We start from the raw sequence: 14,581 nt of genomic DNA on the forward strand, positions 1-14,581 counted from the left end.
TATGAGCGGGGCCGGGAGGCGTGGCTGTGGGTGACGGCGCACCCAGCGGCTCTAATTCTGCAGAACGGAGCGCCCGGTACACAGCGGCACTCGTTCCTCCTCTTCCCTCGGAGACAGCAGAGATCTGACACTGGCGAGGCTGCAATGATGGCAATGTTTCCGGAGCAGTGAGGGGGGTTATATATCACTTGTGGTCTAATTCAGCGGCACTCGTTCCTCCTCTTCCCTCAGAGAGAGCAGGGATCTGACACTGGCAAAGTTGCAATGATGGGGGTTTCAAAGTTCTTTATTTAAAATGTTTTTTTTCCCCTGAAACTTCCCTCCTAAAATTGGGGTGCGCGTTTTACGCCGATAAATACGGTAAGCCTTTTTACTAGCGATTTAAAATCAACTTGATTTAAATCAAATCCACCCTGAAGATCTTGCAAATAATATACATTATGTTCTTATTTAGTTCAGACTGAACATTTTTAAAAAGCCACCAGCATTTTTTTAGTCTTTAGAGCCCAATAACAATGAAAATAAACATCTTCCAAAATCTGGTTTCCATATGAAATGATTTAGCATCGAATTACACCTAAGCAGCCAATATGTACATAAAATAGGCAACTCACCTGGTGTGTGAATGTTACTTTTCTAAAACAAAAGAAAAAACAAAGTTAACTAAAACGCAAGTCAATTAAATACACTAGAGCTTTACTTGCTTTAATTTTAATTTACATTTTATTCAGTCACATTTGAATCTGTTAAAAAAAACTGAAGTATCTTTTGTAGTTTTATGTTATATACCAAAATGATAAATAGGAAATCGCTTGTTTAGTGCTAGGAATCTCATTAGCCCCGCCACAAAACACAACACCTGACATGGTAAACGCTACATGCAGCAAGAAAAGCTATTACAGTTGAACCTCGGATTACGAGCATAATCTGTTCCAGAAGCATGCTCGTAATCCAAAGTCCTCTTATATGACAGCGAGTTTTTCCATTGAAGTCAATGGAAATGAAAATAAATTTGTTCCGCATGAAGTCAATGGGACGCAATACCGAATGCGGCCAGAGGTGGGGAGGGGCGCCAGAGAGCGACGAAAAGGCCCGAGGACACTTTGGCTTGTTTCCTTCGCCCCCCTACCTCAGGCCAAATGAGGTACTGCAGGCCTATTTTCGGCTCTGCTCAGCTTCTGCGCCCCGTGCCTCAGGCCAAATGAGGTACTGCAGGCCTATTTAGCTTGAATTCTGCTTGACTTGCGTGTCAACACTCGCAAACGGAGTCAGAATAAAAAAAAAGTTGCTCGCAAATCAAAACGCTCTCAAACCAAGTTACTCTTAAACCGAGGTTCCACCAATACATAGTTACAGAGATTTGTCATTGTTCCCTCTAGACAAGGGCAGCACATTGAGGTTTGCCAAATGTCCGAACATGCCAAGTCCACAGACATGCCGTAATGAAGTGCTTTATGACTATGGATAGCTTAAAGAGGTTGTAAAGGCAGAAGGTTTTTTATCTTAATGCATTCTAAGCATCTAGCGCAGGCCTCATGTGTGCACTTATTAACCCTTTCACTTCCCACGTCTCGTGACCAGGATCCAATTGCTATTGGAAACCAACTGCTATAGAGGGAGCCAGACAACAACCATCTCACTACCAGAGGACCGGTCACCTTACCAGGTACCACACCCAACAACTGGTTGCTTATTGTCTTGAACTCGTGCTTGGTTACTCTTAGCAACTACACGCTTCTACTTATCTTGCCGAATAGCCCTTCGTACTGGTGTTACTTCATACCCAGTTGTGCTTTACAGAGCCTGCTTCTTTAGATACACCAGAACCAACATTCACCCCTTTGAAAAACTTCAGAGCAGGCTTAGAATGTTTAATGTAACTTTATTGAACGGCATAACAATTCAATATGAACAACATATTTCCCCTAACTATAGTAGGGTGGCTGCCCTGGCATACCCCCACGAGGTGAGAGTCCATTACGACATTGTCTATGACCTGGATGTCCCTGAAAATTCCAATGTCTTCAAAGGGCCGCAAAGCGCAGCAGGCCCGATACCACAAACAGAACTGAGCAGTACAGCTAGGAAGGAGAGCCCTGGACCTACGCTTTCCCCCTTTTTATAGCATAGTGTGCTGGCTAGCACCTAAAAATCCCAGGAACTGCCCTTACAACGGTCAACCCTTTCCCCAGCTGGTTTTATTTTACCACCCAGCAACTGTGTATACAACCTCCGGACCAAAAAGTATTTATATTTCATTCCTGAACGACCCCCTGCGAAAGCTACAAATCACTAGTAGTAGTCGGTTGCCAGCAGCAATATACAGCAAAGGTCCTGTGCCGAGCGGCTTCACTTCTTCTGCATAGTAACCACAGACGCTCCTTTGCTCAGCACTGCACAATTCACAGAATCCTTTTTTTTTTTATAATTGAATACGAATTGAAGATCTTGACATTAACCCCTGCCTCTCCTCGCCCAATCAGAGAGTCCCTTGAATAAAAATAAAAAAATACAAAAGCATTCTGTGTGAAAGGGGTCAGTGCTGAGCAAGCAAGGGACTCCCTGCAGTTGCTATGCAGAAATGCCACCGAAGATAGGACCCAGAAGATTGCTTCCATCATTGTAGTAGTGGGGACAGTGATTGTCAGCTTCCACAGCGATCACTCACCTTGGTCCAAGCTGCACTATTGTAACAATGAAATTAAAGTTATACAGGGAGTTGAGTCCTTAACACGTAGTGTGTAGTTTTATTAAATCATACAATATTGACGGTTTTGTTTATTTAGGTAAACACATTACACTTACTGTAATAGAAGTAAGCAGTCTTTTTGGAGTGATTGCCTAAAAACAGAAAACAAAACATTTAAATTATAGTGGTGAAGGAAAATGCGTTGCATATTTTTTAACCACTTCAGCACCGGAAGGTTCACCCCCCATTCACGACCAGGCTATTTTTTGCTATACGGCACTGCATTAATTTAACTGACAATTTCGTGGGCGTGCGACGCTGTACCCAAATTTTTTTTGCCACAAATAGAGCTCTCCCTTGGCGGTATTTGAACGCAGAGGCGTTCAATATTTTTTGCTTTCTGCTATAAAACATTCTCAAGTAAAGAAAATCAAAATGTCTTAATCAACTTAATATCAATATAAATTCTGCTACATGTTTTTGGTAAAAAAAAAAAAAAAAAAAAAAAATGTATATAAAATGGTTTGCGCAAAAGTTATAGTGGCTACAAGCTTTTCTTTTTTAATTTACTAGCAATAGCGGCGATCAGCGACTGACAAATCGGACACCTGACACTTTTTGGGGACCAGCGACAATACAGTGATCGGTGCTAAAAACATATATGGTCACTGTACTGACACTGGCAAGAGAGGGGTTAACATCAGGGGGCAATCAACGGGTTATCCGTTTTCCCTAGGAATGATTACCAATTGTAGGGGGGGTCTGCTTTGACTGGGGGAATGTAAAGATCGGTGTTCCTGCTCAGCAGGCACACCGAATCAGCACATTCCCCTCTCACAGAATGGCAGTCTGCCTGGTTTACATAGGCAGACCAGCGAACTGCCTCTGTCTCCTGAAGTCCTGACGGATCATCGCGGCGAGCCAAACCTGCCAATTGGCTCCCAATGTGTCAAATCACAGCATATGCAGGTTGCCGCCAGCGCATGCACCCCACACCCAAGATCTCGTACTAAGTGATCTGTCGCAGAGCGTCCGCCCTGCTGCAGTAAAACTACAGTGGGCGGTCCTCAACTGGTTAAACAAAGCACAATCATGAATTGTATGCTGCATAGAAAGCGACTTGCTTTTCTTTGTTTCTTTACCTTAGTCTTTCCAGCCTTTTTCCTTTTATCAAGAGCAGAGCTCTCTTTTTTTTGTGCCTGAAATGTACAATTCAAATTATGAATATAAAAATCTAAAACTATAATACAAACCTATTTAATACAAAAATACACACACACACACACACACACACACACACACACACACACACAGTACAACTCACCAAACTGTACACGTCAACATGAATGTTGAAATCATTAGAAACATCCTCACTGAAAGAAAGAAAAAAAAAAAAAAAAAGTCAATTTTCTATGCATCTTTTCGAAAAAGTCTATATTTTACTTTGTATATATAAACTGCTTTTGTGTGCTTCCTTACTCAAAATGGCCGCTAGTAGCACTCCCTCCCATTGAGACAAGAATGTAGCTGAAAGATGGCGTCTACCCCCTGCTGCCCACGCACTGGAGGTATGAGGAAATACAGAAGAGGACGAGCACAACCAAACTTCGGGCATCAAGTTTCTACATTCTTCTTGTATTTCAGCCAATTAAGATGTGCCTTTTAGACCATCACATTTGCATAGTAGTGATGTATACTCTATTGTTCTTTGTGTAAAGAGCTGAGCACTGGCTTGCAATAAACCAGTGATAAGGAAGTGGTTAAACCAGGGGTCTCAAACTCAAATTACCTGAGGGCCACAAGACAAGTTTTCATATGCCATGGGGGGCCGCATGCAAACTTTCAAACTTCAAAAACAACAGTACTGGTGTCAGTGAACACATTATTAACCCCCAGCACTGGTGTCAGCGAGCGCATTATTACCACCAGCACTGGTGTAAGTCAGGGTTTGACAAATTTGCTTGGAATCTAGGAGCCAGCTAAAAAAGAAGTTAGGAGCCAGAAAACGCACCCCGTCCCGACGAGCTTGCGCGCAGAAGCGAACACATACGTGAGTAGCGCCCGCATATGTAAACGGTGTTCAAACCACACATGTGAGGTATCGCCGCGATTGGTAGAGTGAGAGCAATAATTCTAGCTCCTCTGTAACTTAAAACATGCAACCTGCAGATTTTTTTAAACGTCGCCTATGAAGATTTTAAAGGGTAAAAAAGTTTGTCGGCATTCCACAAGCGGACACAATTTTGAAGCGTGACATGTTGGGTATGAATTTACTTGGCGTAACATTATCTTTCATAATATAAAAAAAAAATGGGGATAACTTTACTGTTGTCTTATTTTTTAATTAAAAAAAGTGTAATTTTTTCCCAAAAAAGTGCGCTTGTAAGACCGCTGCGCAAATACGGCGTAACAGAAAGTATTGCAACGATCGCTATTTTATTCTCTAAGGTGTTAGGATCAAAAATATATATAATGTTTGGGGGTTCTAATTAGAGGGAAGAATATGGCAGTGAAAATAGTGTAAAATGACATTAGAATTGCTGTTTAACTTGTAATGCTTAACTTGTAATACCAACGGCCACCACCAGATGGCGCCAGCTCACATCTGGTGGTAATAACTTGTAATACCAACGGCTCACCACCAGATGGCGCCAGCTAAAAAAAAAAAAATTTTTTTTTTTTTGCTCCCCTCACTTCCACCCTGCCTGCGTCATTTATAACTGGTCCGCAAATGGCCCGCGGGCCGGTACTTTGAGACCAATGGGTTAAACTGAACAGACGGCCAAGTGTGATTGCTTTCTAGTGCACACATCTCCACACTTTACAATTAGAAGCAGCAGATATTCAGCTTGAGCTCGATTGCAGCTCTGAACCATCACAAAACCATGACAGAGCAGAATGCTAAACCGTCATTCTGTGGATTCTATTCCATACATTTAAATAAATATTCATAATTATGATTCAGTTCTAGACTCTCAGCATACTTACAGTGTAAAGGTGGTTGGAAAAGTTAGAGCATCTCCTTTCATTGAACTAGAAATACTGGCAAGGGGCGTTGCCACCATGTTTTCTGCTCCAGCTCGAATGACTATAAAGAAGTAATAGTTTGCTGCATCTGTGGGTACAAAAAACACATTATGTAAGTGCACCAGTGCCAAAATCTGTTGCGGCCTTAACTATAAAGTTAATTTGCTCTCCAATGTTTTCCTAATCTTCTAACAAAGTCACACATTTACCTGTCTTTGGAGGGTGACCTAATGCAGCTTCGTGCAATGGGGGTGGCAACACTGCTGCACTGCTCCACAAACCAGGGCAGAGTTGTCACTCCCATGCAGACTGTATCTGCTCAATTCAGGAAATAGCACCCTCAATGCATCCAACAGGGTGACACACACTTGCACCCTGTCCCAACAAGTACGCCCGACAGCACACTTTAGTGGCTCTGAACCAGCAGAGTCCTGTAGCTCCACCAGGCACAGTGGTGAACTGCTTTTGGCACCAAGAGTCTAACAAGCCATGCAAAGGCAGATCATACTGGGCATAATATGGGGACACATTTACTTTAAAGCGGAGGTTCCGCAGATTATTTTTTTTAAACAAAATACTACAAATACTGCAGCTGATGACTTTAAAAAAAAAAAAATGGATACTTACCTGTCCAGTGCGCCCGTGAAGTCATCACCTGAGGACGAGTAAATCGCTTGCCCCTCGGCTGCACACGCCGCCATCCTCGGTTAGGGAATTGGGAAGTGAAGAGTTGCGGCTTTACTGCCCCGTTCCCTACTGCGCATGTAGCATGACGCGTCATCACTGGTCCCCGCTCTCTCCTGGGAACAGTTCGCTTCCCAGAAGACAGCGGGGGTTGCGGGTAGAGGCGTTGCTTCCGCAGTACCGTATTCTCAGAAGTGGGTGCAAATACCTTAGACAGGTGCCAAATGTGACATCGGGGTGGGGGTTAGTTTTAAGAAAAGCGCCAGCACCATTTTTGGGTGGAGCTCCACTTTAATCATTGTAGCTTCTGGATATGCTACTACTCTTTTCCATCACTTCCCTTGTTCCCTCACAACCCCTCCCAGTCATTTCTACCCACAACTGCACATCTAAGGCCCCCTTATAGGCTGCGATCCATTATTGTGGTCAGTAAAATAATCAGTTTTTACCTGGTCTCTGAGATGTATTGCAAATAAAATCAGGCTTGATAGGCAGAAATATCTCAGAAATAGATATAAGGCCTCTGGATGGAGTGCTCTCATAAGCTGAAGGCTGTGGTCTTTTCTGGGGACCTTCACTCTTCAATTTGTTAATCTCAGCAAGCAAAATTGCTCTTTTCTCAGCTAGATAATAGAAATTACACTTTATTAACACACAAACAAAAAAATGTATATATATATATATATATATATATATATATATATATATATATATATATATATATATATATATATATATATATATATATATATATATATATATATATATATATATATATATATATATATATATATATATATATATATATATATATATATATATATATATATATATATATATATATATATATATATATATATATATATATAAAAAATTTACGTGGCACTGCATACACAAGGTTCTTAAAATACACGTAACCTCTTACCGTAGAAAAGAGCCCATTCAGTTTAAAATATTTGCGAATACATATAAAACATTCATAAGAAATACATTGTTTTCCCCATTTTTTAAAAGGTGATCACAGAATATGAGTTCTGAGCTGCATAGAGGGGTGAAGGCGGAGAAACAGCAGCACACTGGTCTTCACAGTGAACGGCTGTGCGTAGGTGGGGGAGGGATTGTGTTAGCAGAAGTCTGACCACTGGAGGAGAGCAGGCCGAGTTCTCAGCACAGTTAAAGAACTGACCACAGTGTGTTTTGCTGCTTAGTGTTGTCAGTTTTTAAAGGGAAAGGCAGAGAGGCAACAGGAACACCAGGGATTTCACACAAAAGGAAGCAAAATATGATACTTTTTCATACATGGTACAGCAGGCACATATCAGGAATATGAAATATTGGGTTAACATGTTCTTTAGGGTAAAATGCAGTGGTTTACAGTCGGACAGCTGTCCACCCCCCCCCCAAACAAACTTTATTTGAAGTGCATAAAAGCGACACAAACCAAAAACCATGTAAATAGATACTCACTTGCAAACAGCAGTAAGCGTTCTGCCTCTGCTTCTGTCTGTGTTCCTTTACCATGCTCCTCGTCTGTGCAGCAATTAAGAGCCTGACTAGCCTGATGGATCACAGTTTGTTGCATGTTGATTTCATTATTTAATATCTAGGGGGGGGGAAGTAGGTTTTAAATATAAATGTCTGACACAGAATACTTCAAAAAATTGATATATATATATATATATATATATATATATATATACACATACACACACACATACACATACACACATACATACACACACAATATATATCTATCTATCTATCTATCTCTCTCTCTCTATCCATCCATCTATATATAATATTACACATATACACACACACACACACACACACACACACACACACACACACATACTCTATAGAAATAAAATAAATATCAACATTCTGTGTTTGGATGAATATTTGTGAGCCGGTATTTCTGGGCTTCAAGTTATGGGTTTCTATTCTGATAACAACCATGTGTGGTTTATCACATGGAATATAAAAGGTTTTGAATTTAAAGTGGAACTATGAGGCAAATATAAAAAAAAAAATATATATTCACAAGTATGTATACATTAAAAAATAAATAAAAAAAATGATACAAAGTAACACAATGGGGTTGATTTACTAAAGGCAAATAGGATGTGCACTTTGCACGAGCAGTTGCTACAGAGCTTAGTAAATGAGCAGAAGCTCCGCTGACTTTCATCATCCAATCAAGTGCAAGCAATAATGGCGTTTTTTTATTTTTCCTTGCATGTGATTGGGTATCGTTTGCATTAGTGAAGCTTTACCTCATTTACTAAGCTCTAGAGCACTTGCAAAGTGCACAGCCTATTTGTCTTTACAGTATATTAGCCTCCAGTATATCCCAGAACTGCAGTAGGGGGAAGCAGCAGCCCAATAAACCAATCAGGTTTTACTGCACAATGCCATCAAACAAACACAAAATGACTTGCTGACCGGATAAAAGAAAACAGGTTTGACCTCATCCACATGCTACTTTGCCCTCACTGTCCAGACACACACTGGCACAGGTCGATGACCACACTGTACGACTATAAAAGCATTGGAGAAAAGTAAGGTGATGGACCTAGATGTGCATCTGCCAAGGGTGAATGAATCTTAACAGTTACAAATACTTATAATAGGTGTTACAATTCACATTCATGCATTTCAAATGTCTGCTTCCCTACAGTTTTGCTGTAAAGTTTAGGTATGGCAAATTTTACAGTTCCCTTGGTCCAGCTTGAAGCAATGCAAGCCATACCTGTGGGATCCCTGTGGAAGCTGGAAATGAGTGTAGTAGGAAATGCTACTACAGTAATCTCCACCGACTTCCTGCTGTCCTGCTTACTCAACAGAGGTCGGTCGTCATTCATGGAAGACCCTGCACATTTTCAATGAATGCAAAGCGCTGTTTAATGGGACACTGTAGAGATGGGAACACTTTGCATTCTTAAAAAAAAACAAAAAAAAAAAAACACACTCCTATGTGAATAAAGCCGTGCTGAGCGAGCGTGCTCCTGCGTTCACCAAGAGCAGGTCAGATGCTTGTCACAGGACTGGTGATTACTACAGGGATTTTCCGCTTCCATAGCTACTATGGAACATGCATACCATTATTGGGCCAAGCTGGATCAATCCAACTTTATAAAATCTCCCATACAGGGAATTCAGCTTTCAATACAAAAAAAATAAGCCCTTCTACATCCATGACAGATGTTTTTATATGAAATAAGATTGGAAGTATAGGAAAAAAAAGCTATTTTTGTCTACATCTACAATTTTTGGGGAGCTTAAATTTCATGGGAACTTTGCAGATTTACTTGTGGAGGAAGAGAAGTATGAACTGGATTTGCATTGTTTTTAACTACCTACTTGGCTGCCTTCTGTACCGTTCTTGGCACTGGAAACTAGCGATGTATGCATATACAACCAACAGCCTGTGCAGCAAGTCTGGCTTGCACTATATGCAACTGGCTTGGCTGAGAAATTCATTTTTTTTTTTTTTTAGATTTTAAAAAGTAATTGTACTACGTAAACTGTGCCCATTAACAGGCAGGAAAATTAATAAAAAAAAATTTTTTTAGTTCAGCTGTGAGCTTATAAATATTTTTTTCAAGTCTTGCTGCTCAGTTAAATTTAGGACATGATTTTTGTTGTTTCCCCCCCCCCCCCATGGACTCACTGAATGTTGTGGATTGTCCTCTTACTGCAAGACAGACTTCAGCATTTGTGATAATGTACTTTATACTGGTACTTTGGCTCCATCTACTGGCTGCACTGCGTAAAACATCAATTTACAGCACAAGCCTCTCAACTTAGAAAGCTGGATGGATTATTTTCATTTAATTCATTATCACATGACAATTTATCCGAAAACTGCTCATCAATTCAAATCAAATATCTCCTATGTATGGGAATCATTCCATTTTCAAATGAATCAGGCTTTGACTGTTGAAATGCTTTTTTCTCAGAAATCCTTTTTTTTTGTCTCACAAAGTATCATTTTAATTTATCACAATCACCTTCAAATGGCTCCAAAATAAAACTCACAATTACAGTTCCCCCCCAAGTAAAACATACATAAATCTATGATCTGTAATTTATTTTATACATAAGTTCAGAGAGCTAAGTGCCAAAGACACAGTAAGTTGGCAAGGGATGGGTTAAGCCCCTTTCACACTTGTGCGACTTTGGACATCAGAGTCGCATGACAAGTCATACACCATGATTCCCAATGAGAACCATTCATATCAGTGCGACATCAAGTCACACTGACTTCAAAGTTGTCCCTGTACTACTTTGATGCAAGTTGAGATCAATAGATTAAGTTAACACAGGCAGTCCCTGAAATCGCGGCATCAAAAATTACGCCAATGTCAAGTCATGGCAGCCTTAAAGGGGCCTTAATGGACAAGCCATAATGAGTACGCAAATGGCAAAAAAGCCTGCATTTACAGCAGAAATTATTTTTTATCTTCAAAATATTTCATATGCTTTTTCTTAATATATTTTGCATGTCGAGTAAGGTCATTAGAAACTCATATCATGCAGTGTTTACACACACAAAAACAAAAAAAACAAGCTATTAAAAGCACACACACACACACACACGTAAAATGACCAATCAGAAGAAAATAAAACACGTCATCTGTTAATGTTCAACATGCATGCCAAAACACAGCAAACAGAAAAAAAAAAAGTGAAAAAACCCTACATTGAAAACTAAAATTATGAGAAAGTGAAAAATAGTGAAAAAAGGTGGCTATGGGAATATCCTACACAGAGTTGACTTTGTGCCCCGAGATCCCCTTGAAGGACACTGCCGTCATTCCTTGCGTTTGCCTAAAATGGTTGACCATATAAATAGGTTACATCCAACTATACAGCAACATAAAACATCTTCCATTGAACACAATTGTCAAGCCCAATTACATGCTGGTAGTTTTTTACATAAACTAGTGCAGGGAAAAAGAACATGTTTTCTTCAATGCCACTCTTCCCAGCACTACATATTCTCACTCTCAACACTGCTCCCTTTAGCAGCCAGGAGAGAAAGCCTTGTGAATGTTCCAGGACACTCTAGTCTGAGATTACACAATCCTGAGAACTCTACTGTCCACGACAGCTTCAAGCCAATCACAGAGCACCAGTGCAGTCACATTAAAGAGAGGAGAACGAGTCGCATGTTCATCCATACCCAAAAGTAATGGGTATTTTCTTTGCCCCTGGTACTTTCAGGTATGTGAAGTTTTAGGATTCTCCTGCCACCCATGTGAAAAAGCTTATGCTTGATGGTTGGCCACTCGGGTACTGTATGCCATTACATGGGGCAGAAACAGAGTCTCTAGTCCTGTTTAAAGTGGAGGTTCACTCTATAAAACATTTCTAACACTACATCCAGCCCAGTCCTGCATATAAAATGACACTGACTCCCGCGGGATTCCCTACCCGGAAGCCGCGGTGAATTCCACGGCTAAACGCTATCTACGGCAAAGAAAAAAAAAAGGTCAGTGTCATTTTATAGGCAGGACTGGGCTGGATTTACTGTTAGAACCTCCACTTTAAGCTCTAAATCATAACTTGAAGAGTCCACAAGGCTGTTACCGACAGCTATAAAAGGAGTGGTGGGAAAATGAAAGGCAGAAACGCGCAAGCAGCTGGTAAAGCCATCATTAAAGTGGTCTTCCGCCGAAAAAAAAGTCAGCAGCTACAAATGCTGCTGACTTTTAATATATGGACACTTACCTGTCCTGGGCGCTCGCAATGTAGGCGCAAAAAGCCGATCTCTCCCTTGGCTCTCGGGTGCTGCTGCCGCAGCCATCTTCAATAAGGGAATCAGGAAGTGAAGCCTTATGGCTTCACTTCCTGGTTCCCTACTGCGCAATCCCACTGGTCCCTGCTGTCTTCTGGGACCTCTGCGTCTCCCAAAAGACAGCGGGGGGGACAGAGTAGGCACCAGATGTGGCGTAGGTCACCACAATGATCTATGCCCGGAAGTGGGAGCAAATACCTGTATTGCATAGGTATCTGCTCCTCCCCCCCCCCTGAAAAGTGCCAAATGTAACACCGGAGGGGAGGGGGGGGGGTGTTCCAAAAAGCGGAAGTTCAATTTTTGGGTGGAACTCCGATTTAAAGCTAAACTCTGAGCAATTTTTTTCCCCCAATGCAGTGGGGCGCTGTGCTTGCACTGCATGGGTTACTATTCATTTTTGTCTATAGCGATTGGAGGGTTGAGATATACTCACCTAATCCTCCTAGTGCAAGACCAGTCCCTGTGGCTCCTGATTGTTCCTGCCGTCATCACACACATAGACCAGCTCTGTACATAAAGACATCAGGAACAGTCCACCCCTGGACATTGGGAGTGTCATTTTTCGGAGAATTGAAGGATAAGATGAGTATAGACTGTGTTCACCCCTAGACAAAATGAGTAGTCAACCCATGCAGTGCATGGAGGGAAGAAAAGAAAATTGCCCGGAGTTTGGCTTAACCACTTGGCAACCGCAGCCCGCCTATTTACGTCGGCAGAAGGGCACAGGCAGGCAAATGGGCGTACCTGTATGTCCCTTTGAATTTGCCACCTAGTGTGCCCGCAGGTCCCGAACTCCATGTTCACTGGAGGCCCGCGATCTTGACACGGAGAGGCAGAATGGGGAGATGCCTATGTAAACAGGGCATCTCCCTGTTCTGCCTAGCAACGTGACAGGAATCTACTGCTTTCTGTCATCGGAAGCAGCAATCTCTTATGTTGTAGTGAGCCCACCCCCCCACAGTTAGAATCACTCCCTAGGACGCACTTAACACCTTGATCGCCCCCTAGTGTTTAACCCCTTCCCTGCCAGTGTCATTTATACAGTAATCAGTGGCTATTTGAAGCTCTGATCGCTGTATAAATGACAACAGTCCCAAAAAAGTGTCAAAAGCGTCCGATGTGTCTGCCATAATGTTGCAGCCCCGATAAAAATTGCAGACGCTATAAAACTTTTGCGCAAACCAAATCAATATACGCTTATTGCGATTTTTTTTTTTTTTTTACCAAAAATATGTAGAAGAATACATATTGGCCTAAACTCCGGAAGAAATTTGCGAATATGAATATATATATATATATATATATATATATATATATATATATATATATATATATATATATATATATAAAATTTAAGGGATGGATATTATAGCAAAAAAGTAAATAAAAACTGCAGAGGTGATCAAATACCATGAAAAGAAAGCTCTATTTGGGGGGAATTAGGGAGGTCAATTTTGTTTGGGTACCATGTCGCAACACCACACAAATGTCAGCTAAAGCGACGCAGTGGCGATCGCAAAAAAATGCTCTGGTCACGAAGAGGGCAAATACTTCCGGGGCTGAAGTGGTTAAATAAAAGCCATTTTGGCTTTTATGGATGAAATACAGGATTACTTTAAACTTTAAATAAAGGTTCACTTTAACCCTTTCATGCCTATGTATGACATTTGGTGTTTACAAGTTAAAATCCATATTTTTGGCTAGAAAATTACTTAGAACCCCCAAACATTATATATATATTTTTAGCAGAGAATCTAGAGAATAAAATGGCGATTGTTGCAATATTTTATGTCATACGGTATTTGTGCGGCGGTGTTTTAAACACAACTTTTTGGGAAAAATTTACTTTCATGAATTTTAAAAAAATGAAAAAGTAAAATTAGCCCAATTTTTTTGCATAATGTGAAAGATGATGTTATGCCGAGTAAATAGATACCAAGCATGACACGCTTTATAATTGCACGCACTCGTGGAATGGCGACAAACTACGGTAACTAAAAATCTCCATAGGCGACGCTTTAAACTTTTTTTACGGTTACCAGGTTAGAGTTACAGAGTAGGCCTAGTGCTATAGTTATTGCTCTCGCTCTTACGATCGCGGCGATACCTCACATGTGTTATTTGAACACCGTTTTCATATGCGGGCGCGACTTCCGTATGCGCTTTCTTTGCTGCGCAAGCTCGCGGGGAGGGGGGCGCTTTAAAAAAAATTTTTTTTGTTTTCTTATTTATTTTTTCTAATATTAAATTTTTTTTTTTTTTTTTTTACATTTTGATCACTTTTATTGCTGTCACAAGGAATGTAAACATCCCTTGTGACAGCAATAGGTCGGGACAGGTACTCTTTATGGAGGGATCGGGGGTCTAAAAGACCTCCG

The 14,581-nt window shown here is 40.9% G+C and overlaps 1 protein-coding gene across 2 annotated transcripts in view; it reads right to left on the bottom strand.

The window, feature by feature from the left end:
* The window catches only part of ANLN (anillin actin binding protein), a 71,674-nt gene that overhangs the window by 14,100 nt on the left and 42,993 nt on the right, over nucleotides 1-14,581 (bottom strand). For both annotated transcript variants that reach the window (XM_040353221.1, XM_040353222.1), the window contains exons 13-19: nucleotides 7,868-8,003; nucleotides 6,850-7,023; nucleotides 5,678-5,804; nucleotides 4,014-4,062; nucleotides 3,832-3,888; nucleotides 2,806-2,841; nucleotides 615-636 (exon numbers count right to left, since the gene is read on the bottom strand). In XM_040353221.1, the coding sequence (XP_040209155.1) occupies nucleotides 615-636; nucleotides 2,806-2,841; nucleotides 3,832-3,888; nucleotides 4,014-4,062; nucleotides 5,678-5,804; nucleotides 6,850-7,023; nucleotides 7,868-8,003 (601 nt within the window). The remainder of the gene's footprint in view (nucleotides 1-614; nucleotides 637-2,805; nucleotides 2,842-3,831; nucleotides 3,889-4,013; nucleotides 4,063-5,677; nucleotides 5,805-6,849; nucleotides 7,024-7,867; nucleotides 8,004-14,581) is intronic.

This window comes from Rana temporaria, chromosome 5 (genome assembly GCF_905171775.1).
Source record: "Rana temporaria chromosome 5, aRanTem1.1, whole genome shotgun sequence".
NCBI classification, from domain to species: domain Eukaryota; kingdom Metazoa; phylum Chordata; class Amphibia; order Anura; family Ranidae; genus Rana; species Rana temporaria.